The sequence below is a fragment of the Neofelis nebulosa genome, chromosome 10, assembly GCF_028018385.1.
Source record: "Neofelis nebulosa isolate mNeoNeb1 chromosome 10, mNeoNeb1.pri, whole genome shotgun sequence".
NCBI lineage: Eukaryota > Metazoa > Chordata > Mammalia > Carnivora > Felidae > Neofelis > Neofelis nebulosa.
In genome coordinates this window covers 54,518,654-54,544,867 of record NC_080791.1, presented here as the reverse complement: position 1 = coordinate 54,544,867, position 26,214 = coordinate 54,518,654, and the positions used below count along the sequence as shown (strand labels likewise).

Here is a 26,214-nt window from a genome sequence, read left to right as displayed (position 1 = left end):
AGAGCTATTATTTATAATATAAGGGATTTCACAGGTGCCTGAAGCCCATCTATAGATCCCAAAGCTACATTATTCATTAGTATAACCATAATTGCTCAGCATCGTACCTAATTACACAAGTAGATATGCAATATAAATTTATATATTCCTCACAATAACTTTACTATCATCCTCATTCTAAAGTGCAGAAAAGTGAATATCAAAGAAATTAAGTAATCTGCCTTCAGGTGGTAAGTAGAGGAACCCAGATTCAAGCACAGTTAGCTCTAACCGCATCATCTAAACACTTCTCTCACATCATCCATCAGGGTATAATCTACGCTACACATTAGAAATTGCTTTAAGCATTATGACTGATCAGAAATAATAATAATGATTTTTCTCTGTCAGATTTTCTTCATCTACAAAGTAGAGAATATTTCTTAAACAACTATGCAAGGTGGATACAAGAAATAGTACAAGTGGTAGAACATCACGAACAGAACCTCATTCAACGTATCACAGGGAGAGATGGTAAGTGACTTTCATTTCAGGATTATTTGTTTAGTAAATTAACTATATGGAGAACCAGACTATATTATAGTATGATTGAAGGGAGCTTATAAAACAAGCCCCTACAAAGTCATTCAATTCACATTAATTCTCAAGGAATTGAAGTTGAGCTTCTCTGGCCCAAACAAATATTCTAAATTTCCACAGATTCCCTCTTCAAAACACTAATAAATAATCACTAAACAAAAATCTGCTAAAACTCAAATGAGCAAAAACAGAGAGGAATAAAAGTCAAAGGAGTTTTTCCTAAGTCAGGTTATATATCCACTAGTTCTCCCTACTTTAGTTATAGATTTAGTTATAGATCTGATAACTTTGAAATTAATATAAAATGTGGGTACTAGTGAAATAAATTCTAAATAATTAAGTTGCAAAAACAGAAAGTTAGAGACACAAGATTCTGAATAATGATCCCAGAGTCACTTATTAATCAAAAAATAAAGTTTTATTTTAAGGTTTTACATGAAATGTTTCCAAATATATCAATCAATACAAATAAGAGGGTACCTGGCTAGCTCAGCTGGTAAAGCAAGTGACTCTTGATCTCAGGGTTTGGGTTCCAGCCCCACATTGGGTGTGGAGATTACTTACAAATAAAAGCTTTAAAAAATAAATACAAATAAGGAACAAAGATTTTTTTCCAAAGGACTACCAAACCCCCCCCCCAAAAAAAACCCACAATATTTGTCAGATTTCTTCAGAACCCTAATGAAGAAATGTATACATAGCAAAAATTAAAAATATACTAAAGTGCAAGATGAACTGGCCAAATGAAATAAATTATGCCTAATAGAAAACTATAGCTAGGTAAGAACCAAGTAATACTTTGCTTGTATTGTTGCCTAATGATGGGTTTTTCCGTGCATATTATTGCTACAGTATTATCTGTCAGATTCCATCTTCCTGAAGCATAACGTACATGTGCTAATATGGACCACCATGCTAAATGTAGTTATTTATTTGACAAATAATTAAGTGCCTACTATGGGTATTGTGTTGGTCACTAGCCTAGGTCCCAACAACTCTCCAAACCCACAAAAAAAGGACCACCCCAGCCTCAGAGATAATCATCTTATAGAGAAGAGATTAAAGAAACACACAAGTAAACATGAAAAGACTTCAATAGAAGATACCTGACAATGCATTTCCATGAAGAGCCATCCTGATCGTCTTGTTCTTCTATGTACATTCTGACATTGTGATCTTGATCCAACTGGTACCAGTACATAAGGCCATCTTTGTCTCGGCCAATTGGCTGGAGACGCATGGTATCAGCATCTTCCTCATTGATAATGTTTTTGAATTTGAGATTGTCATCAAATTGACACTCGCAGAGGTACTGGAAAATAGTCATAACATGGCTTAAAATACTCTATAAATGTTTCTCCATCACAGTAAATGTGATATGTTTAACCACAGAACTGATTCAGGAACAAGAGCAGAAAAAATACATGTAGTTTATCCATCTTTCCCTATCTTCTCCCCACTTTTGTAAACCTGTTTGGAATAACCAATTTAAAAAGATATATTTCAAGTTAACATTTTATTTTAGTATTTTATAAGTTTATAGGCTTATTGTAATCAATGACACAAAAATCGTGTTATATTTCAAGAGCACTATGTTTGTATTAGTCTCCCAAATTTCTTTCTTATGTATAAAATTTCCTTATGTATAAAATTTTCAATGATTCTTTCTGTTAAAGCTTTTATGCACATTATTCTTGAAATGGCTATCAGTGAATTAATTAAAATAATTGTAACAGATAATAAATTCATTACCTTTAAGAGCGCTAGTTTGCATTCAACACTCATTTCAAGATAGCCCTTCTTCTCCATCTCCCATGCCCAGGTGCTATTAAACTCTTGACATATCTGTAAGAGAAAGTTAATATCTTAATACATAAAATTTCTATTAACATTGGTATTTTGTTGTACAATTATGTTAACTGTTCTGTTTATATGTATTTATAATGGAACAAGTTTGTAACAAATACAATCCAAGCCAAATCAACCAGAAATGTTAACTACTGATTGACTGAATTAAAGAAAATTTTTTTAATGTTTATTTATTTTTGAGAGAGAGAGAGAGACAGAGTGCAAGCGGGGGAGAGGCAGAGAGAGCTGGAGACACAGAATCTGAAGCAGGCTCCAGGCTCTGAGCTGTCAGCACAGAGCCCAACATGGGGCTCTAACCACGAGCTGCGAGACCATGACCTGAGCTGAAGTTGGATGCTTAAATGACTGAGCCACCTAGGCGCCCAGATTAATGACTGAATTTAAGGTAAGCAGTGATCTCTGTAGCTCTCTCCTCTGCTCTCAAGAATATTATACACATTTTATGGCACATTTTCCCAAATGCAAATAATTATCTGATTCCCCTTCCAAACCACCTAGAAGTTCCTTGAGGGTAAGGACAATAGTTTTATCACTATGCCTAGAACAGAAGTAGGTTCAAAAAGCATGCCAAATTGCAGGCTATTTTTTAAAGTTTATTTATGTATTTTGAGACAGAGAGAGAGAGAGAGAGCGTATGCAAGTGGGGAAGGGGCAGAGAGAGAGGGAGGGAGAGAATCCCATGCAGGCCGATGCGGGGCTCGATCCCACAAACTGTGAGATCATGACCTGAGCCAAAATCAAGAATCAGACGCCTACCTGACTGAGTCACCCAGGTGCCCCTGTATGCATATTTTTTAACAGAGCCACTCTCCAACTAAATGTCCTCTTTATGGGTAAAGATTCTATTGCTTGGCATTTGAGACCTTCTATAATGTGGCATTAACTTAAATTTCTAGGCTTCTCTCCCTATACAAGCATATCAGGCAAACCACAGTCACTGTAACAGTCTGAGGAAAGACATGGATAACCATACTACTCAATAATAAGGACTAATCAGGAGAAATGCCATGGACTGTACGACCTCTGTGAGCCAGTTTCCTCAGAAATAAAAGGGGAGCAGTAATAATATTGATCTTAAAGGTTATAAAATAGGCATTAAAATGATATAAAGTGTCTAGCAACTTCATGCTCTTTGGTCTAATCCAAGGAGTGAAGAATATAATGAAGGCCAAAGGAAAAGAACCAACCAAGGGACAAGATTATTTGGGAGCTTATGCAATTGGCTAGATAGGCAGGCAGGAGAAAAATAAGCAGACAAATGGGATTGCTTATATAACCACATCAACCTAGAAAGAAGACCGGGCTGGCCCTCCTAGGAGTTTTACCCTTTTCCTATCCAGCACCAGTGTCATCTTTTTTACCGATTGTATAATAAAATTATAGGAGATCGTTGTTAGGATAGAAAAAGAAAATAAGGGAAGCAGTATGGCCAGGAACAACATAATGGGAGATCTTCAAAGGCACAAAGGAAGAATAAGGTTGCCATTCTCTGGAATACCGTAAGTCTCTGACTGACAATACTATCTTTTGTAGAGAGAGAGAGAGAGAAAAAATTGAGATATACAAAGTAAAAGGAAATTTTTGGAATATTACACAGGGAGGACCCTAATGTAATAGCTAAAAAGTCAGAATTTGAATGGACATTTTGCTGAAGAATATATACAAATGGCCAATAAGCAGAGGAAAGTATGATCATCATGAGTCATTAGGGAAATGCAAATCAAAACCACAATGGAATACTACTTCATATCCATAAGGACAGCTGTAATCAAAAAAGAAAAATAATAGTAATGTTGGTGAGGATGAGGAGAGACTGAAACGCACAGGTTGTTGACAGGAATGTAAAACGGTACAGCTGCTTTGTGAAAAAGCCAATCAGTTCCTCAAAATGTTAACACTGAGTTACTATGTGACTTAGCAATTCCATTTTTAGGTATTTATACAGGAAGAGAGAAAACACATGCCCATGCAAAAACCTGTACAAATGTTCATAGTGGCATTTTTTTTATAAAAGCAAAACAGTGGAAACGATCCAAATATCAACTGATAAATAATATATGGAATAAACATACAATGGAATTTTATACAGCTATTAAATGGAATGAAGTAGTGACACCTTCTACAGCAGGGACAAATTTTAAAAACATTAAGCTTGGTAATAGAAACCAGATACGAAAGGTTACATACTGTATGGTTCTATGTATATGAAATGTACACAATAGTCAAATACACACAGACAAAAAGTTTATTAGTAGTTAGTTGCCAGGGACTAGGTAGAGGGAGGAATAGAGTGATTGCTAATAAGTAGATTTCTTTTCCAAGTGATAAAAATGTCCTAGAATTAACGATAGTGGTGATGATTGTACATCCTTGTGAATATACTAAAAAATACTGAATTGTGTATTTTAAAAGGGTGCATTTCATGATATGTGAGTAATATCTCAATTTAAAAAAACAGAGGGACAGTCAAGAATGTAGAACCCAGCTTATGACTTGTGAGTGCTCTGCTGTATACCATGCCCCTAAAAGAAGAGGATGTTTGTTGACCATCTTTAATGGGTAAGGCTGAGTCTGGGGAAGCACACCTCCGGTATCTGAGAGGGGCTGGGAATGACACAGCTCCAATGCCTGCTCAACAACCCAAGCACGAAGGCTCACACAGTCACAGATACCAAATGCAAATGAACAACTTTTAATTATCTTTCACCGTGTGAAAGGGGAAAAAAGTGAAAGAGGAGTAGATAAATAGATAATTAAGATACAGGCCTCTCTGCCTCATACTACTTACCTTTCATTTACATACCTTATTTATATAGTTTAGGGTACAAAACTTTTGTGCTGATATTCTGATATGAATATGCTACTCATTTTGTTTCTTTAAGGGCAATGTAGACATATTATTATGCCATTTGAGGAAAAACAAAACACCTGAAACTTAATATTAGATATACCCAAATAGCCATTACCTATTGTTATCACAAAGTAAAGACTGTTAAAAAATGAGTACTCTAAATGACACTTAAACAGTTCTGCAGGACCATATAAATTTGTATCAGAGGTCAGCAAACTTCTTCTGTTAAGGGCCAAACAGGAAATAATTTAAGCTCTGTAGACCATACAGTCTCTTTTCAACTATTCAACTCTGCTGTTCTAATGCAAAAGCAACCATAGAAAATACATAAATGAGTAAACTTGGCTATGTTCCAATACCACTTTATTTATGGATAAGGAAATTTGAAATTCATAAAACTTTCATATGTGTCAACCATTCTCCCAACCATTTAAATATGTAAAAACCACTGTTAGTTTTCAAGCTATACATAAGTAGACAGCAGGACAGATTTGGCCTATGGGCCAACATTTGCTAGAGCACCAGAAACTAGCTGTGTCTATCAGAGACTGTCTATGACAGCTATTCTTGGATCCTTGTGAGACAGGAAAACTAAAGGGACTCCATGAAAAAGTCCCTTTTTCCCTGCTTCTATTCCTGTTAGGACCAACACTCCCGCCTTTTACATGCCTTATAAAACAGATAACGTATGTCCTCCTTGTAAAGGTCAAGGAATTAATGATTTCTTTGGAAACCTTCCAGCATAATAGATAACATCTAAGGAGTGACCAGGCAAGGTCATCATGAGTGTTTTCCAAGACCACTGACTCATTAAGACCCCCGGCTCCAGTGCACAAGTGACTTGTGGAGAACACCCGTTCCCAGATGCCAGAGAAGACTTGTGCACTAGAGCACAATCCTCAATAAAAACCCAGACCCCAAGCAAAGACAAGGCTCACTCTCCTTTCCTTTCTGAGTCTCCCAGATGCTCTGTCTGCATCTGCACTCTATGTCTTCAATACACTCTGCTCTCACTTCCTCTTGGTTTACATTTGATTTCTACACCATGCAAAGTCAAGGACCCTCTTGGCTGTCCTGGAAGACCCTCTGGGTCTGAGGACCCAGCCAGCCTGCATTGCTTGGAAGCAAGGGGATCCTCACTAGGTTGGTAATTCATATTAACTCCCTAGGATCCAACTTGATTCTGACCAAATAGCCTTGTAAATGTAATTTGGTTTTGCATGCAATTTCTCTTTAGAGAATGTTCCAGCATCCAAAACATGAACATTTCTATACAATGTTCATATTTATCACTCTTTAAGTTATTATTCTATCATACTGATTTTATGTTTGATTCTCTAATCTGGTTAATGAGAGGTCATATCCAGTTGTATCCCCTGTATGGTGCAGACAGCCTTTCTGATATACACATGAAATCAATGCCATTCAGCCTGGGAGGACACTTGGCCACCGGCCTGCTGACACTCCAATACACCAAGCCTGTCTTTTCCTCCTAACTTACAGAAAAACAAGGTTGAGGGTGGCAAAAGGCGGGAGCGGGGAGGAGGTGGATTTAAAGGCCACAACATCTCAATATTTACAGAAGAGGTGGTTTCACATGCCTACACAGCAAATACATGGAATTTATGTCAGTGAGATCATGAACAAACTAATCTTAAGAGTCATTTTCGAAAAATCCTGCTTTTTTTGACAACTTAGAACATAAGGAATTAAAAGGGGGAGCTATGCGGCAGGGGGAGAGAACTGCAAAAACCCTCAGCATGAACATCCAGTACATTAAGAGACTAAATCAAATTCTAATGTGGCTTCTAGCAGTCTCAGGACATGTCTCTGGGATCACCCTGCTCCCATTGAGCTCCTGTCTTGAAAACTCAGGGTTTCCAAAAGAATTTAGTATGTGTTCCAGCTAACCCTATTCTTTGTCCCTGAATTCCCTTTTCCATTTATTCAAAAAATAAACACCTTACAACCGTAAATCTCTCCTCTGTCCCTTTGAGATGTATATGTATCTCCTATAACAGCGTCTTTCTCAAGGACCTGAAAGCCATTCCTTTGATTTGTAGTCATCAGGAAGGATATAGGACCTCCCAGACACTGTGGGAGGGTAGAAAAGTTTATCTTTCATAGTTAGCAGACACAGAAGGCCTAATCAGGTTGCCTGACACTCACACCTACTTTTCTTAACTGTTCACTTCCCTAACCCCTTTTTCATCTCTCATTTCCACCTCCCAAAACCCTTAGTCTCCCTTTAAAAGGCCAGTCACCTCTGGGCAAAATGGAATTGAGCTCAGCTCCTTCTTCTACCACAACGGTTAGTGAATAAAGTCTGTCTTTACTGCCTTTTTCTTTTCTTAATGTTTTTATTTATTTTTGAGACAGAGAGAGACAGAACATGAGCAGAGGAGGGGCAGAGAAAGACACAGAATCTGAAGCAGGCTCCAGGCTCTGAGCCGTCAGCACAGACCCCAATATGGGGCTCAAACTCACGGAGTGGGAGATCATGACCTGAGCTGAAGTCAGATGCTTAACTGACTGAGCCATCCGGGCACCCCATGTCTTTACTGCCTTTTAACTAGTGTCTGGTTCTGGGGGGAAGGATCATCAGATACCATTCAGATGGAAATCTTTATTTTATAATTAAGAAACATTAAGTTTAAAGAGATTCATTTATCTGGTGATTCCACCAATATTCACTGAGTGAATATTCTATGGCAAGAACTAGTCAAGGAGCTGGGATACCATGATGAAGACAGACAACCTGCTACCATGAAGCTTATATTCTAAGAGGTAGTAAAACAGGTAAAAATAAGAAAACATTAAGTAGACACAAATCCTACATTGAAAATAAAATAGAGTAATGTCCTAGAGAAAGTTTGATTATTACTCTGATTAGGTGCTCAGAAAAGGCCTCACATTTAAAAAGCTGACATTTGGGGCACATGGGTGATTCAGTTAAGTTGAGCATCTAACTCTTGATTTCAGCTCAGGTCATGATCCCAGGGTTGGGGGATTGAGCCCCTTGTCAGGCTCTGCACTGAGTGTGGAGCCTGCTTGAGATTCTCTCTCTCCCTCTCCACCACTCCCCATCCATGCTCTAACTTAAAAAAAAAAAAAAAAATTGACATTTGACACAAGAAGTTGAGACATGACTGAGAAAACAGAAATCAGCCACAAGAAGATCTGGAGTAGAAATGCAGATCCAGGCAGAAGAAACAAGCTAGCACAAAGGTCTTAAAGTTTGATATATTAAAAAAACAGAAAATAAAGTGTAAATGAAGCAGAATAAAGGGTAAAGTAGCAGAAGATAAGGTTAAAAAGGTAAGCAAGGGCCAAATTATGGTGGCCAGGGTAAGGAATTAAGATTTTATTTCAAATATAATGGGAGGCCACTGGTAGATTTTAAATGGAGGAATAACAAAATCTGATATATGTTTCAAAATTAGCTGCTGGAAAAAAATGGACAAAATGGAAACTGAGAAACCAATTTTAAGGCAAGAGATAATAATGTCATGGACTGTGGTGGCAGTAGTGGGAACAGAAAGAAGAAGCTGTATTTTAGAGATAGAATCATCAGGACTTTTAATAGAATAGATATGTAGAGTGACTGGAAAGGAAAAACAAAGGTGACATCTACAATCCTTGGCTTGAACAAATGGAAAGATAAAAGTGCTTTTAATGAAAGTATTAAGACAATACCCAAGAGAAGGGAGTTAACAAGAGATGTTTTGTACCTAATGAGTTTGAGGTGATATATACATCATCTAAGAAGTATCTCACTTAAAGTTAGTGACTGAGCCGAGACTTGAAGCTTTTGACTCCTGGTTCAGAGTTCTTTCCAGTGGATCATACAATCTTTACTGAAACCTTTTCAAATCTGAGTCAAAAAGAATTTTACAGCTAAGCTGAGAAGTCAACTCATCTTCATACCCCAAGTTTGTGACTAAGTATGAGACACACAGCAGATACAAAACAAACATCTGATAAATAAATGAAAGACACAACAAATAATGCTTTTACTTTTAAACATTCTTTTAGACTAACCAACATTAACTACCAGCTAACATTATACATCTTTAAGAACATTAAAAATTCTTACTAGAATAACAGTAACAAATTTTTATTTTACTTTATTTTAGAGAGAGAGCACAAGTGGGGCAGAGGGCCACAGGGAGAGAATCTTAAGCAGGCTCCATGCTCAGCATGGAGCCCAATATGGCTCAATCGCATAACCCTGGGATCATGACCTGAGCCAGAATCAAAAGTCAGACACTCAACTGACTGAGCCACCCAGATGCCACATAACAGCTAACATTTATTGCATGTTTACTATGTACCAAGTACTGTTGTTATTGCTAAAAATATTAATGCAGTCAATTCTCACAAGGCTTAGATGTGTGTACTCCTATCCTCGGGAAGTTATGTGCTTTTCCCAAGGAAGGAAATAAACAGTAATTACTATCTATAATCATTTATGGTGAAATCAGTATATATTTAGGATACCAATTAGGTCAGCTGTCACCAACAGAGCTGTGACCAAAGGCTAGACTGAGAATTATAAACTTTCTAGGTCTTTTATTTTTTTAGAGAGAGGGAGAGGGAGGAGGGAGAGAGGAAGAGAGAGGGGAGGAAGAGAGAGAAAATCAGGTTCTACACTGAGTGCAGAGCCCAATGTGGGGCTCAATCCCTTGACCCTGGGATCATGACCTGAGACAAAATCAAGAGTCAGAAGCTCAACTGACTGAGCCTCCAGGCATCCACAGTTCCGTTCTTTACACTCAAATTACCTCTCACCAAGTATCCCTGACCTAATACTTAACTGTGTCCAATGGTTTTAAGTATTATTTTTAGAGGGCTAAACCAAACATTTACTGAACATAGTAAGCACTGGGAGGGCAAATTTCTGCTTTAAGAAGTGCAGAATTGAGAGAGAGAGAGAGAGAGAGAGAGAGAGAGAGATGTAAACAAATAATTACAGGAGGAAAAGTAGTAAGTGAGCTATCTACAAACTGAGTAACTAATATATCTATCAACTACTACAAAAATATAGAGGCAAAAAACGCTAATTCAGCTGATGGATAAAAGGAGATCAACTGCAACAACTCAAGGGTAAGGTTCTATTTAAGTGGTGACTTTTGGGGCGCCTGGGTGGCGCAGTCGGTTAAGCGTCCGACTTCAGCCAGGTCACGATCTCGCGGTCCGTGAGTTCGAGCCCCGCGTCAGGCTCTGGGCTGATGGCTCGGAGCCTGGAGCCTGTTTCCGATTCTGTGTCTCCCTCCCTCTCTCTCTGCCCCTCCCCCGTTCATGCTCTGTCTCTCTCTGTCCCAAAAATAAATAAAAAACGTTGAAAAAAAAAAAAAAAAAAGTGGTGACTTTTACGCTAGGACCTGAAGGATGAATAGGTTTTACAAGACAAGGAGGTAAAAAGAGAATTTCAAGAAGGAAAAAAAAAAAACAATATGCAAAGCCAAGGGGATGTGAGTGATGCTGGTATGTCCTGTCAATGTGAAGGTGAAGACAGGAGTTCTTTCTGCTGAGCCCTAAAGCCCTAGATCATGAGTGCTTGGGGATGGGAGTGGGCACAGACAAGGCTGTAAGCAAAGGGAGCGAGTAAAGCTGTGAAAGTAGGTCATGGCTCATAAATATGGGGGTTCAAAACAAGCGTTTGGAAGCACCATTTAAAAAATAGTTCTGTTGTGCTGTGCAAAAGACAGGATGATAGAGTCTGAGGTCAAGGAGACCCACTAAAGCCTGTTTTGTAACAGTTCACACAAAAGGAGATGAAGCTTGAGCTAAGCTACTTAAGAGAGGTAGATTCAGGTTGTTAGTGCATGTATCTTAGAAAAGCAGTAAGTTTCATGTTTAATATGTGTTTTTACTATTTACAATATAACTCACATAATTTCATTTGAGGTGGGTATCCTGTAAAACTACAAGATTTTTGAAAGCAAATACAGGTCTGATTCTTCTATTTTCTATAGTACCTATTAGGTAGAGGAGCTTGTGATAGTGGACACTCAATAAGTATTTACTGTCAATGTTCTTTGCTATAACTATTGAGAATTAGCTGTTATTATGGGATCTTTGGGAATACTGCCTACAAGAATGTATTAAGAGTTGTAAAGGATGGATGTTTAATTCCTTAAAATATATAAGAAATATTTCGATGGCAAGATTTCTCAAGCAACCTGGCTTCAAAAATCAAAAGAAAACCAAAACCCCAACTGAAAAAGCACAGGCATATATTATTTAGTTCATTTCACATTTTATCAGCAATGTACTCTGTCCCAGACAATGTGCTTAACACCAGGATAAATAAGATACTACAACTCCTGCTAAAGGAGCTCAGGATTGGACAGGCAGCTGGAATCTCAGTTAACTTATAAATTGGGTGCATTCACACATGGCAAAAATTTGAAAGGGTACTCTTGAAAGTAGCCTATTCTGAAGTCTTGGTCAAGGAAACGGTACAATGAAAATATGTGAAATAAATCTAGCAGGAAAAATAAAATCTCTATCATACCTATTTTATATTCATGGGTAAGAATAACCATATACCTAAAATGTAACCAAACTGGAAAAAGTGTGATTGTTAAGTGCCTCTTTCCAAGTAATCTGCTTTACACCAGAAATCTAGATAAAAAGGGAAATGAGGCTTTAGTGTCATATTGGTTGAGATTCAAATCCTGGCTCTCCATATCTGCAGTCAGATTTTGTTGAGTCAATTAACTCTTTGAATTTCAGGATCTTCACCTATAAAATGGAGGTGTTGCTGCTAGAAAAAGAGGTAAGGAAAATGCCATCAGATACTCACTGTGCTACAGCTTCCTTATATAAATTCAAACCTAACAATGGTTCTAGTGAATGACCGCAAGAACCAACTGGAACAAAAGGAGAAACAGAAGGAACTAAGAGCTGGTAGAAAAGAGATCAGCATTGGGGTGCCTGGGTGGCTTGATGGGTTGAGCATTTGACTCTCCCTCTACCCCCTCTCCTGCTCACATGGGCTCTCTCTCAAATAAAAAAATAGTAATAAATAAAAATTTAAAAAAATAGAAAGATCAGTGTTCTTCCAATGGTACATAAACATTGTTTCATGACGTTTCTGTTTCATATATATATACATATATATATATGTATATATATACATATATATGAATATATATGTGAATATACATATATATGAATGTCTAAGATTTAAGTAAAATTATTGGTGTTTGACATGTTTTAATTTCTTACTTCTACTTTCTGGGTAATTAACCTCATTTAAAATGGAGTCAGGAGGCCAGAAGGGGAAGCCCTCATGTCCTACCACTAGTCATTTGAGGATGGAACATGTACTATTTTACGACCCCAGCAGGAAGAAAGGTTTTCCTCTTGCCAGGAAACAGCCTAGCCAATGAGAGACTGTCACAACTCAGCCAATGAACTACAAACTCTCAGTTTAGGATTCCCAAAAGTTTGTAATAGTCCCTCCCAACACCTCCTTCCCTCTTTATAAGGAGGTCCTCTCCTTTGTTGCCTGGACTTACCCAGTTTGCTTGTCCTTAACTGCAATTCGCTGCTATTCCCTAACAAACACATTTTTGCTGGTAAAATAACTGACAGTTTTATTTTTTTAAGGTTAATAAACCTTCTACCATACTGAATGGGTTCCCTTTTTATGCATGCTTCTGTATCCAACATGACAGTATTCATGAATATGTTGAAGCTAAGGTTACTGCTAGATCTAAAGAAAATTCCCTGACGGCTGCACTCTAAAATTTTAGTTTGGAGAGTTCTTATATAAATTGTATATCGAATAGAATACAATTTAAAAATAAAATTTGCCATTTTAACCATTAAGTGTACAATTCAGTGGCATTAATTACATTCACAATGTTGTATAACCATTACCATTTTTTACTTCCAAAACTTCATCACCCAAACAGAAACTCTTTAACCCAAAGCAGTAACTCCCCACTCTCCTCCCACCCTGCAGCACTTGGTAACATATATACTTTCTGTCTCTATGAATTTCCCTGCTCTACATAGTTCATGTAAGTAGAACCATCCAATATTTGTCCTTTTTTGCCTGGCTTCTTTCACGTAACCTTGTATTTTCAAGGTTTATACATATTGTAGCAAGTATAAGAAAACCATTCCTTTTTAGGAATGAAAGATATTCCACTGTATGAATACACTACATTTTGTTTAGGCATTTATCTGTTGAATGATAATTGGGTAGTTTCAATCTTTTGGCTATTAGGAGTTATTCTACAATAAACATTGGCATACAATTATCTGAGTCTCTGTTTTCAATTCTTTTGAGTATATAGCTAGGAGTGGAATTGCTGGGTCATACAGCAATTCTATGTTTACCTTTTTGAGGACTGCCGAACTGTTTTCCACAGCAGCTGCCCCATTTTGCATTCCCATCAGGAGCATATAAAGGATTCAATATCTCCACAACGTCACCAACATTTATTTTCCTTTTTTAAAAAAATAGCCCTTCTATTAGATATAAAGTGACAACTCACTGTAGTTTTGATTTGCATTTCCCAAACAAAGACTAATGCTGTTTGAATACTTTTTCATGTGCTAATTTATTAATCTTGGTGTATCTTTGGATAAATGTCTATTCAAATATTTTACTCACTTTTAAATTGAGTTATCTTTTTGTTGTTGAATTTTAGAAGTTTCTTACGTAGTCTGGATGTTAAATTCTAATCAGTTATATAATTTGCAAATATTTGCCCCCATTCTGTACGTTGTCTTTGCACTTCATCATGTCCTTTGATGCATAAGTTCTTAATTTTGATGGAGTCCAATTCATCTTTCTCTTGTTCACATGATTTTGGTTTCATATCTAAAAATCTATGCCAAATCTAAGGTCATGAAGATTTATCCCTGTGTTTTATTCTAAAAGGTTAGATTCTAAGAGGTTTTATTCTAAAAGCTTCACCTCTTTTATTTAGTTTGTTGATACAATTTAATTTTTGCATATGGTATGAGGTAGATGCTATCTTGCATTTTGCCAGTCAATTTCAAAAAAAAAATACATATATCATCCTATAGGTGACAAAGAAATTTTTAAAATACTACATAAATCTTATATACTCCATCCTCTCATTTTCAGCTTAGACAAGAATAAGGACAACTATACATCAGGAACAACAACAATTTTCTTTTTTTTTTTTTTTTAATATGTGAAATTTATTGTCAAATTGGTTTCCATACAACACCCAGTGCTCATCCCTAAAGGTGCCCTCCTCAATACCCATCACCCACCCTCACCTCCCTTCCACCCCCCATCAACCCTCAGTTAACAACAACAATTTTCAATGGTAGTAATATTTTATACTTAGGAAACTTTAAGAGATTTTATTTTTACTTCCTAGGTTTATCTGCTGAACTACAGCAATGGGAAATAACTCTAAATTATCATCTTTAAATAATTAATTTGAAAACACATTGATATTCAAGTTATAGGAATGTTTACTAAGTAAATACCTGTGCCAGGAAGCAGCAGTACTTCTGGGTATATAACTGATAGGACATGAGCAGTACAAGTGTTCACACTTGAAAAAAAATATCTGGAGAAGGGAAGCAGGCTCCCGAAGTCTACTCAAGGACAGAGTTGCCAAAACGGGTTTCCCAGCCATAATTAAGGTAATCCAGATTGTTTCTGTACTGAAAGGCCTTCAGGTATATTACTATCACAAAACATTCATTGGACCACCTGAAGTCACACTGGGGTTCAGCAGAAAACTAAAGAAAATAAAACCCAATACTTCTATATCCACAAGTAGATAATGTGGCCCAAGTTGCTGTTAATTTCCAAAAGGATGTCAGCTACAGGGAAGGAAAAAGTTCCCTCAAATGACCATGTTGTTTCTCTAATTTATTATTTATTATTATTATTATTATTATTTAAAAAACATTTACCAGTTTCCAACTATTTGCAAAGGCACTAGTGAGAATATTCACATTTAACTTGCATGAGAAAACAGAAGGTTCAAAGAATTAAGTAACTTAACTGAACGTACACATGTAATAATTAGCAGAGTTCTTATTTTCCCCTATTAGATATCCAACTCTTTCTACATCACATGCAACTCAAGTTATAAGCATAAACTACGGCTGCTCACACCTTACCACAGAGTAAATGGTACTCTTTAAGTAACATTTTACAAAGTTAAAAGTATGTGAAAATACTTTCCAATACGTAAAATGCTTTCCATTAGGTATTCAGGCTGTGGCATGAGACAAACTTGTGTTCAATCCTTGCTTTAGCATCTATCTACATGACCTTGGAAGTAGTTTATAATTTACCAGAATCTCAGGTGTGTTTTGAATGAAATGATAATGTATGTAAAACAGCATAAGACCCAGTATATAGTAAGTTTTAAGTTTTGGAGAAATTGAAACATTCATAAATTGCTGGTAGGAAGGTAAAATGGTACAGCAGCAATAAAAAAGTCTGGTATTTCCTCAAAAAACTAAACATAAAATTACCGTATGACCCAGCAATTACACTCTTAGGTATACACAGAGGAGAAATGAAAATACAGGGTTATACAAAAACTTGTAAGTTACTTAATGTGCACAGGAGAATTATTCTGAATAGCCAAAAAGGGAAAAAATTCCAAATGATCGTTAACTGATGATGGATAAATAAAATGTGGTATTATCCATACAATGGTATACTATTTGGCAATAAAAAGATATTAAAATACTGATGCAAGCTCCAATATGGGTAAACCCTGAAATCATTATGCTAAATGAAAGAAGTCAAACACAAAACACCACATATTTTTATGATTCTCATTTATAAGAAATGTCCAGAATAGGCAAATCCATAGAGAGAGAAGTACATTAGTGGTAACGAGAGGACGGGGGGGGGGGGGGGGGGGGGGGGGGGTTGTTGTGACTGGGACTGTTGTTTATTTTGGGGGTAACAGAAAAGTTCTGGAACTGCACAGTGGTTGTAGCTGCACAACAATATACTAAAAACCAAGGAATATACTTTGTTTTTTAATATTTACTTATTTTTGAGAGAAAGAGATAGAGTGCAAGTGGGGAAGGGGCAGACAGAGAAGGAGACACAGAAACCGAAGCAGGCTCCAGGCTCTGAGCTGTCAGCACAAAGCTCAAACTCAGGAGCTGCGAGATCATGACCTGAGCCAAAGTCGGGCGCTTAACCAACTGAGCCACCGAGGCGCCCCATCAAGGAATATATTTTAATACGGTAAATTTCATGTTACAAGAATTGTACCTCGATAAAGAAGAAAACACCAATTAACATATTAACAAGACAAATAAAAACTAAAGATAACAACCTTAGTTTTGAAAAACAAATATAACAGTAGAGAAATATATAATGCTTGTCAAAATATGACCAAATTAACACATGACAGATGACTTGCTAACAACAGACAACAATCATCCCAAGGAGTGAAAACAATGGGTCTTTCTGACATAGCCATTTAGATTAAGGCCATCTACTGCCAAGTTTATTCACTTTCAAAAGATTTCTAAACCTGTTATTTGAGACCAAGGGACAGAGATACCCTTTATCTTCCCTTTACTTTTGAGGGATAAACGAATGAGGTAACTTTATGATGAGGGGGGAAATACCCCAAAAGAGACACATTAGGTTCTTTTCTACTCAGTGTCAATATCCCTCAAGTATTAAGCCCCAGAAAAAAACTCTTTGCTTATTCTCAAAAACATTATTTATTTTTATATTTTAACATTTCATAAAATCAAGAGCCTTTCAAGATCAATGATTACATTCAACATAATAGTACCTCTTTTTTCTTTCAAAACTCGTCTCTAAATCATTAGTGTGGCATGCACTGAAGAAATCACAGAATCAAAGAAAAACAGCAATAATAAATTAACACTGTCTCCTAGAAACTACTCTGCAGCTAAAGCAAATCAACTATGATTTTACTTAAAGGATAATTTATTAAAACTTGGCTTTCCCATTACTGTTACATGGTGGTCTTTGGGCAGGAGGCAGAGCTGTAGGAGAGCCAAAGCACAGGTACTGAATTTGCTGAAGGAAGATACCTGTTTATTAACATGTTTGTTTTTTTTTTATTTTTATTTTTTTTAACATTTATTTATTTTTGAGACAGAGAGAGACAGAGCATGAACGGGGGAGGGTCAGAGAGAGGGAGACACAGAATCTGAAATAGGCTCCAGGCTCTGAGCTGTCAGCACAGAGCCCGACGCGGGGCTTGAACTCACAGGCTGTGAGATCATGACCTGAGCCGAAGTCGGCCGCTTAACCGACTGAGCCACCCAGGCGCCCCTAACATGTTTTGACATTCATTATCCACAGCTGAGGGGTGTAAAATTGCTCATGTGGTATCTAAAGTCAATAACAACCAAAGGAAATAGGAGTTTCACGGAGACTTCACTTGCAGAGAAATTTCTTTGTGACTCACCCAGCAAAAAAGGAATGTGAAGCTCAATAAGGCCAAGGCCTATCCAACTAAGCAAGGACTTAACAGATCCTAGCAGAACTGGTAGTTTCAATTTCCATTCACTGGAATTATTTTTAGGAGGGGTAATTCCACCTTAAATTTCCACCAGCTAGATTTTCGAGTTCCTTTACACTCTGGATGATTCTGGAGAATATATGTCAGCAAGCATAGGACATGGAAATACAATGAATGGTCTTGGTTGCCCTGTTGCTAGACACCTCTCTCTTTCTCTATCAGTTACCAAGACTTACTGATTCCACCTTCCAAACAGCTCTCACATCCACTCTCTTCTTTCCATCCTTACTGCCAAAACCTTAACTCAGGCCTCTTCATTGCTCGGTTGGATTATCACCATAACTTCTTTTCACATGATCCCTGGGCTTCCACTCACTTCTCTAGGTACTTTATATTACAGTGAAGCCAAGCTACGGTACGTTCTGAACAAATTTCTGCTCATTCTACAGGTCTTAGTTCAACTGTTTTAGGGAGATACTAACAAGACATGACAAACAGATGCCAATGCCGAGTGATTTGTGACAGCAGTATACTCTGCTTAGACTAGGCTTAGCAGAAAAAACTTAGATTGGTAACATCAGCTATGAGCCACAGAACCTGGCAAGTGCCAGATATTCGCTCTGGATTTATATAGAATTTTACATTAATTATATTCTACTGACTTCAAAAGGAAAAGAAGCAGGTTTCCATTATAGATTATGCACAATAACGCCACTAAGAGAAATATAAAAAGGTAAAAACAGGGAAGGTAAAAGTTCCATCAGAAAACTACCTAATGTAGCTAAGGAATACAACTAAGAAGTAAAGACCGAGTTAAGCTTATGAGCAGCCAACCGAAAGAAAACTGAAACTGTCTAAGTGATCAATTCATCTAAAACTGATGCATAAAAGATGAAAAAAGCACTCAAGATGCTTACAATCTACATAAAAGACAAACAGGAGGGGCAATATTAGTGGTATTTTGAAGCACTAGATTCATAAAGTCCTGGGTTTGAATGCTGGCTCTGTCATTTCTAGCAATGTGAGACTGAACAAGTTATTTCACTTCTCAAAATCAATTTCCTTGTGCATAAAAGAAAGTATTTTAAAGGTGAGCTATGTAAGGTTAAGTATAAAACACAGTGCCTGGTACATAATACCAGTACATTCAAGGTAAAAACTGTATGACAGTTTCTATAATGGACTTACATATAAATCTGTGAAAGAACATCTTCCCGGGAGAAGATCTTAATTTTTTTTTTTTTAAACAAATTTTTTTTAACGTTTATTTATTTTTGAGACAGAGAGAGACAGAGCATGAACGGGGGAGGGGCAGAGAGAGAGGGAGACACAGAATCTGAAACAGGCTCCAGGCTCTGAGCAGTCAGCACAGAGCTCGACGCGGGGCTCGAACTCACGGACCGCGAGATTGTGACCTGAGCCGAAGTCGGCTGCTTAACCGACTGAGCCACCCAGGCGCCCCCCCGGGAGAAGATCTTAAAGAGAAAGTAATATTTGAGCTGAGATTAAAAGGGTAAATTAAGCTTGCCAGGAAAACAAGTTAGTAGGAAGGTATTTCAGGAAGAAAATACAATATATGCAAAAATTCTGAGGAATGAAAAAGACAGCATGTTCTGTGAACGGCACAGAATATGAGTAGGGTACACAGGAGAGAATGTCATTAGATATGGTGAAGAGAAGTGGCTAAACCATTAAGAGCACTGAATACTATGACAGAGTTCAGATTTTTGAGTGAATAAGAAACACCAAAAAATTCTGAAAGTGAAGAGTCACATTTAGATTTTTTTTTAACATTTATTTATTTTTGAGAGAGAGAGAAAGAGTGACCAGGGGAAGGGCAGGAAGAGAGGGAGACAGAGAATCCCAAGCAGGCTCCGCACAGTCAGCTCAGAGCCCAACTCGGGGCTCAAATTCATGAACAGCTGCGATTATGACCTGAGCCTGAGCTAGAATCAAGAGTCACTGGAAGCTTAACTGACTGAGGCACCCAGGCATCCCTATAATACTTTTAAACCTTTGTGTTAGGGGCATCTCGGTGGCTCAGTCAGTTAAGTGTCTGCCTTTAGCTTGGGTCATGATCTCACACTTCTTGAGTTCAGGTCCCACATCGAGCTCTCTGCTGTCTGCACACAGCCCACTTCAGGATCCTCTGTCCCCTTGTCTCTCTGCCCCTCCCCCGTGCGCGCGCGCTCTCTCTCCCTCTCAAAAATAAATAAAAACTTAAAAAAATTTTTTTTTAAATAAACAAACCTTTTTGTTTAAAAGGTCACTCTTGTAGCACTGAGAAGAAAGTAATAGAAAGGTACAGGACTAAAAGCTGGGAGGCCAATTAGAAGGTGAAGTTTCAGGCAAGAAATGATAACGTCCTGAATTAGGCCATGGGAATAAGGATGAATAGAAAACAAATCTGAGAAATAAAAAGGAGAAAAAAACAAAAGAACTTGGCTACTGTTTGGGTGTGGGGAAGGAAGGTTTTGGGACAAGGCCAGAACCGTGGCTTGGGCTCAGAATGTTGGTGGTAACATGAACACATCATGGATTCAGTATATACAAGAGGTATGAGGATGGAAGAGAATGAATCTGACTTCAGACATGTTGGGTTTGATTTGTTTGTCTGACACCAGTTCAATAGGCAGTCAGCTGGATATAAACGGAGATGTCCATAATTTGGTATAAAGCTTAAGCTAGAGCTAGAGCTATGGGAATGAGTATATATAAACTTTTTTCTAGTGATAAACTGTGAAGGAAACTTACTGATGAGACATCACTCAAATATATTCATTCAGTCATTCAGTGTGCTTGGAGCTAGGTAAATGGCAGTCAAAAAGATGGATAGAGTTCTTTATGTGCTTATGAACCAGCAGACAACTGATAAAAGAAGTAATAAAAAACAGACAAAAGTAGTTCTGCAGTAGGTACAGATGTATTTCTTGCTCATTCAGGTCCTTTTTATCTACCCAGCTGCTAAATACCATGTAACTTTCTGGTATTCTAATTTCATAAAAGATAGATCTAAGAGAAATAAATGGTTGATGTGCCTTCCAGACTGGATATGACACTTGTTCTGTGAAGGGCCAATGGTAAATATTTTAGGCTTTGCAGACCATACATTCTCTATTAAATGAATTACTCAATCTGGCACTGTAGCATGACAGCAGTCACAGATATATGTAAACGAACAGATGCGGCCATGTTGCAGTACAACTTTATTCACAGAACCACGCAGCGAGCTGTAGTTTGCCAGCTCCTCCCCTGGACTATCAACAGCACTCTTAATGATGCAGACAGAAGAATGGCTAAAGAAAAAATCCCTAACACTGCTTTTGGCCACAGGAGAATTTGTACTTAGATTTTTAAATTCTATTTTCAAATCTAAGAAGAAAAGCTGTAGAAAAGCTACAATATAACTAATAACTTTATATAAATACATATAATAAAACTATTATTGATTATACCCTGTGTCCATACTGTATCTGGTATCATATAAAATGTCCATTCCTAGTGACTGAAGATCAAAAAAATAATTATAATGTTTCTTTTTAAAATAACTGAAGGATTTCTTTCTCATTGCCACGAACAGAACTTCATTGTTTTTCAGGATATAAACTCAGAGAGACCTTGTGGTTGGTAACTTGGCTTTGTGTTCATTCAACAAATAATTATTAAACCCCTATGTGCCAAGCACTGTGCTAGGTATGATGTGTATCAAAGGTCAGCAAACATTTTCTGAAAACAGCCAGATAACAAGTATTTAGGTTTTCTGGGCCAAGAGAATAAATCAAGGATATTACAAAGGTGCTTATGTATCAACAGAGAAAACATGTCCTACGATTTTTACTGATAAAATTTAAATTAAAAAAAATTTTTTTAACATTTATTTACTTTTGAGAGACAGAGACAGAGCACAAGTCGGGGGGGGGGGGCGGGCAGAGAGAGAGAGAGAGAGAGGGAGAAACCGAATCCAAAGCAGGCTCCAGGCTCTGAGCTGTCGGCACAGAGCCTGACGCAGGGCTCGAACTCAACAAACCGTGTGATCGTGACCTGAGCCAAAGTCGAACACTCAACCAACTGAGCCACCCAGGTGCCCCTAAGATTATAAATATAATAGCAATATGTTATATTAAATATGACACACTATGTCATATCTCGTGTTATATGCTATACATAATATAATAATAATTTAATTCAATTTTTTTGAAATACAGGTATATTGAGAAAAATGGAATTATTTGGGGGGAGGTAGATAAAGGTGTGCTTAATTGGAATCCAAAGTACTCCCTTTCAAAAAACTGATTATAAATGTTCTTCTTATCGGTTGCATTCCTATACACCGATAATGAAGCAACAGAAAGAGAAATCAAGGGGTGCCTGGGTGGCTCAGTTGGTTGAGCGTCTGACTTCGGCTCAGGTCATGATATTGCAGTCTGTGAGTTCGAGCCCCATGTTGGGCTCTGTGCTGACAGCTCAGAGCCTGGAGCCTGCTTTGGATTCTGTGTCTCCCTCTTTCTCTGCCCCTCCCCCACTCATGTTCTGTCTCTTGCTCTCTCTCTGTCAAAAATAAATTAAAAAAAAAACATTAAAAAAAAAAAAGAAAGAAATCAAGGAATCGATCCCATTTACAACTGCAACAAAAACCATAAAATACCTAGGAATAAATCTAACCAAAGAGGTGAAAAATCTATACACTGAAAACTATAGAAAAATTATGAAAGAAATTGAAGAAGACACACAAAAAATATTTTCCTCTCCTGGATAGGAAGAACAAATATTGTTAAAATGTCAATACTACCCAAAGCAATCTACACATTCAATGCAATCCCTATCAAAATAACACCAGCATTCTTCACAGAGCTAGAACAAACAATCCTAAAATTTGTATGGAACCAGAAAAGACCCCAAATAGCCAAAGCAATCTTGAAAAGGAAAACCAAAGCAGGAGGCATCACAATCCTGGACTTCAAGCTATATTACAAAGCTGTAATCATCAAGACACTATGGTATTAGCACAAAAACACATTCAGATCAATGGAACAGAATAGAGAACCCAGAAATGGACCCACAAACGTATGGCCAACTAATCTTTGACAAAGCCAGAAAGAATATCCAAAGGAATAAAGACAGTCTCTTTAGCAAGTGGTGCTGGGAAAACTGGACAACGACATACAGAAAAATGAACCTGGATCACTTTCTTACACCATACAGAAAAATAAATTCAAAATGGATGAAAGACCTAAGTGTAAGACAGGAAGCTATCAAAATCCTAGAAGAGAAAGCAGGCAAAAACCTTTTTGACCTCGGCCGCAGCAACTTCTTACTCAACACGTCTCCAGAGGTAAGAAATGTCTTCCAGTGAAGAAACGGGCAAAAGACATGAACAGACACTTCTCCAAAGACATCCAGATGGCCAACCGACACATGAAAAAATGCTCAACATCACTCAGCATCAGGGAAATACAAATCCAAACCACAATGAGATACCATCTCACACCTATCAGGATGGCTAACATTAACAACTCAGGCAACAACAGATGTTGGCGAGGATGTGGAGAGAGAGGTTCTCTTTTGCACAGCTGGTGGGAATGCAAACTGGTGCAACCACTCCGGAAAACAGTATGGAGGTTCCTCAAAAAATTAAAAATAGAACTACCCTATGACCCAGCAATTGCACTACTAGGTATTTATCCAAGGGATACAGGTATGCTGTTTCAAAGGGACACATGCACCCCCATGTTTATAGCAGCACTATCAACAATAGCCAAAGTATGGACAGAGCCCAAATGTCCATTGAAAGATGAATGGATAAAGAAGATGTGTTATATATATATACAATGGGGTATTACTTGGCAATCAAAAAGAATGAAATGTTGCCATTTGCAACTATCTGGATGGAACTGGAGGGTATTATGCTAAGTGAAATTAGTCAGAGAAAGACAAATACCCTATGACTTCACTCATATGAGGACCTTAAGAGACAAAACAGATGAACATAAGGGAAGGGAAGCAAAAATAATATAAAAACAGGGAGGGGAACAAAGCATAAGAGACTCATAAACATGGAGAACAAACAGATGGTTACTGGAGGGGGTTTGGGAGGGGGGATCGGCTAAATAGGTAAGGGGCATTAAGGAATCTACTCCTGAAATCATTGTTGCACTATATGCTAACTAACTTGGATGTAAATTAAAAAAATAAATTTAAAAAATAAAATAAATGTTATTCTTTGTAAAGACGCATTATTGGTTCATGAGCCTGACAAAAATAGGCAGCAAGACATAATCTGAGGACTTCTGATGTCCATAACAGTATATAAGGCATGTAGGGTCTAGCTCTCATGAATTCCGATGACGGACAGAGATTTTTAGAGAGGCAAATATAATTTCGTCTCCTGCAAAATGGGGATATCAATATACGAATCTACTCTGTAAGGTTTGGGTGAGAATTCACATCTAAGTCAAGGTGCTTCCTCTTTCCCTTAATTATAAAGGACACTATTTAGGAGAATAACAATGTAAGACTAAAGTGGCTTTTAAGTTTTAAGCTTTAGCAGCCCACCAACAGAATACAGCTTTGATTCCCTACAATACTTAGGGAAAAGATGCCTCCATGGTGAGCATATCTTGATTTCTCTTCCTTTTTCACATAAAGTTATCTCTTTTTACCTTCAGAATTTAATAATTTACTATCCCAGGAAATACTTTTATAGTTTTTGTGGCATGGGAGCTTGTATAAACTAAATCACCATAACAGTATCTTTTATAAGCCTTAAAAATTAGGTAATAAATGTAAGCTTCAACAGTATCTTAGATATATTATCTTCAGTAATATTTTTACTCTTGAAGCCAGTATGTCAGACACTATGAGGAGTGCATTTCATAAATTATTTCACTAAGTTCTCACAATTCTGCAAGATAAATAGTAGTTTCTCAGTTCTCTAAGACTGCATTTCCTCAGTCTTACAGATGAATCAACTTGGGTTCAGATAAGTGACATAAGTTTCCTGAGATCAACAGTAACAAGAATGGAGCCCAGATTTTCTAACACCAAAACTCTCTTTCCAGCTAACCTGATTTATTATCAGTAAGTAAATTTGTTTAATGTTTGGCATCACGTTAGGTTTAGAGTAAATAATTAAATGCACTAATATGAGAATTTAATGATTCTACTTATGGTTTTTATAGGAAAAGAGCACTTTTTTAAAAAATAAAAATGAGAGAGGCACAATACTTTTGCAAGGAAATTCTGGAAACGTCTAATCATGGTTTTCTCATCATATTATAAATACCTCAATGTAATAAATCTGTACTAGTTTTCTATCACTGTATAATTAAACACCATAAATTTAACATCTTAAAAAAAAAAACAACACCCATTTACTATCTCCTAGTTTCTGTGGGTCAGTCCTGTACAGCCCAATTGGCTGGGTCCTCTGTTTACGGTCTCATAAAGCTGATATCAAGCTCCTTTTTGGTAGCTCTGAGCAAAAACCTACGTCCAAGCTCACTCAGATTACTAGCAGAATTCATTTCTTTCTCATGCTGCCATGTAACTCTCCACTTCCTTCAAGGAAGCTAAATGTGCTGAGTCCTCATGTTTTGAATATTTCTGCATTCTGCCTGCCTCTTCTGCTTTTAAAGGCTCATGTAACTTACACTGGGCCCATTTGGATAATCCAGGATAATCACCCTAACTTAAGGTCAACTGATTTAATAAATTTAATTACAACATAAAGTCCCTTTTGCCATGTAACATATTCATTAATGTAACACCAAAGAGTGAAGGCACAAGGGTCAAACTTTTGCCTACTACACAACTTGTATCAGCTGTTCTAACAGCCTTCTATAAAAATTACTGAGTGACCAATTCTCTATGCTTTCATGCTGAACACTTCCTACCTTATGATTTTGGTCTATGTGTATCTTTGACATTATTTTTCTAAGCATTATTGGTTAGAAGGAAAGAGATCAATGCCTTTCTATCAGTCATTGTCTTTACCAAACACTGAAAAAAATGAGAGAAGTTTACATATATTTGCATAGCCCCAAACTACTTTATTCCTGATATCACTCTGCACTTAAAGCATTTACATTCTGCCTGACATTATATTTATCTATGTACCTACTTTGCTTTTCTTCCTTTACTGAACTCCAGACTCGGGAACATCATGTCTCAAACATCCCGTGCAGTGCCCTACTGAGTCCCTTATGGAGCAGGCATCACAAAATCTTTACTGAACAGATAGATGAAATAGGCTAGTGTTAGCAGCTGTGGGTTCTTAGCTAACAACATTTATGGTTATATTGTGTGTAAGTGAATTATTTTAAGGCATCTTCCAGCTTTTCTATTAGATTATTCTGCTCCATCTGCTAGTCAGTCATGCAGTGTTTAAGGGATCAGAGAGAAGAGTGAGCAAAAGAGAGTAAGAAAGCC

At 37.2% G+C, this 26,214-nt stretch overlaps 1 protein-coding gene across 4 annotated transcripts in view; it reads right to left on the bottom strand.

Moving 5' to 3' along the window:
- Positions 1-26,214, bottom strand: part of RSF1 (remodeling and spacing factor 1) — a 161,520-nt gene that overhangs the window by 72,117 nt on the left and 63,189 nt on the right. For all 4 annotated transcript variants that reach the window (XM_058687660.1, XM_058687661.1, XM_058687663.1 and 1 more), the window contains exons 3-4: positions 2,332-2,424; positions 1,686-1,891 (exon numbers count right to left, since the gene is read on the bottom strand). In XM_058687660.1, coding sequence (XP_058543643.1) covers positions 1,686-1,891; positions 2,332-2,424 — 299 coding nt within the window. The remainder of the gene's footprint in view (positions 1-1,685; positions 1,892-2,331; positions 2,425-26,214) is intronic.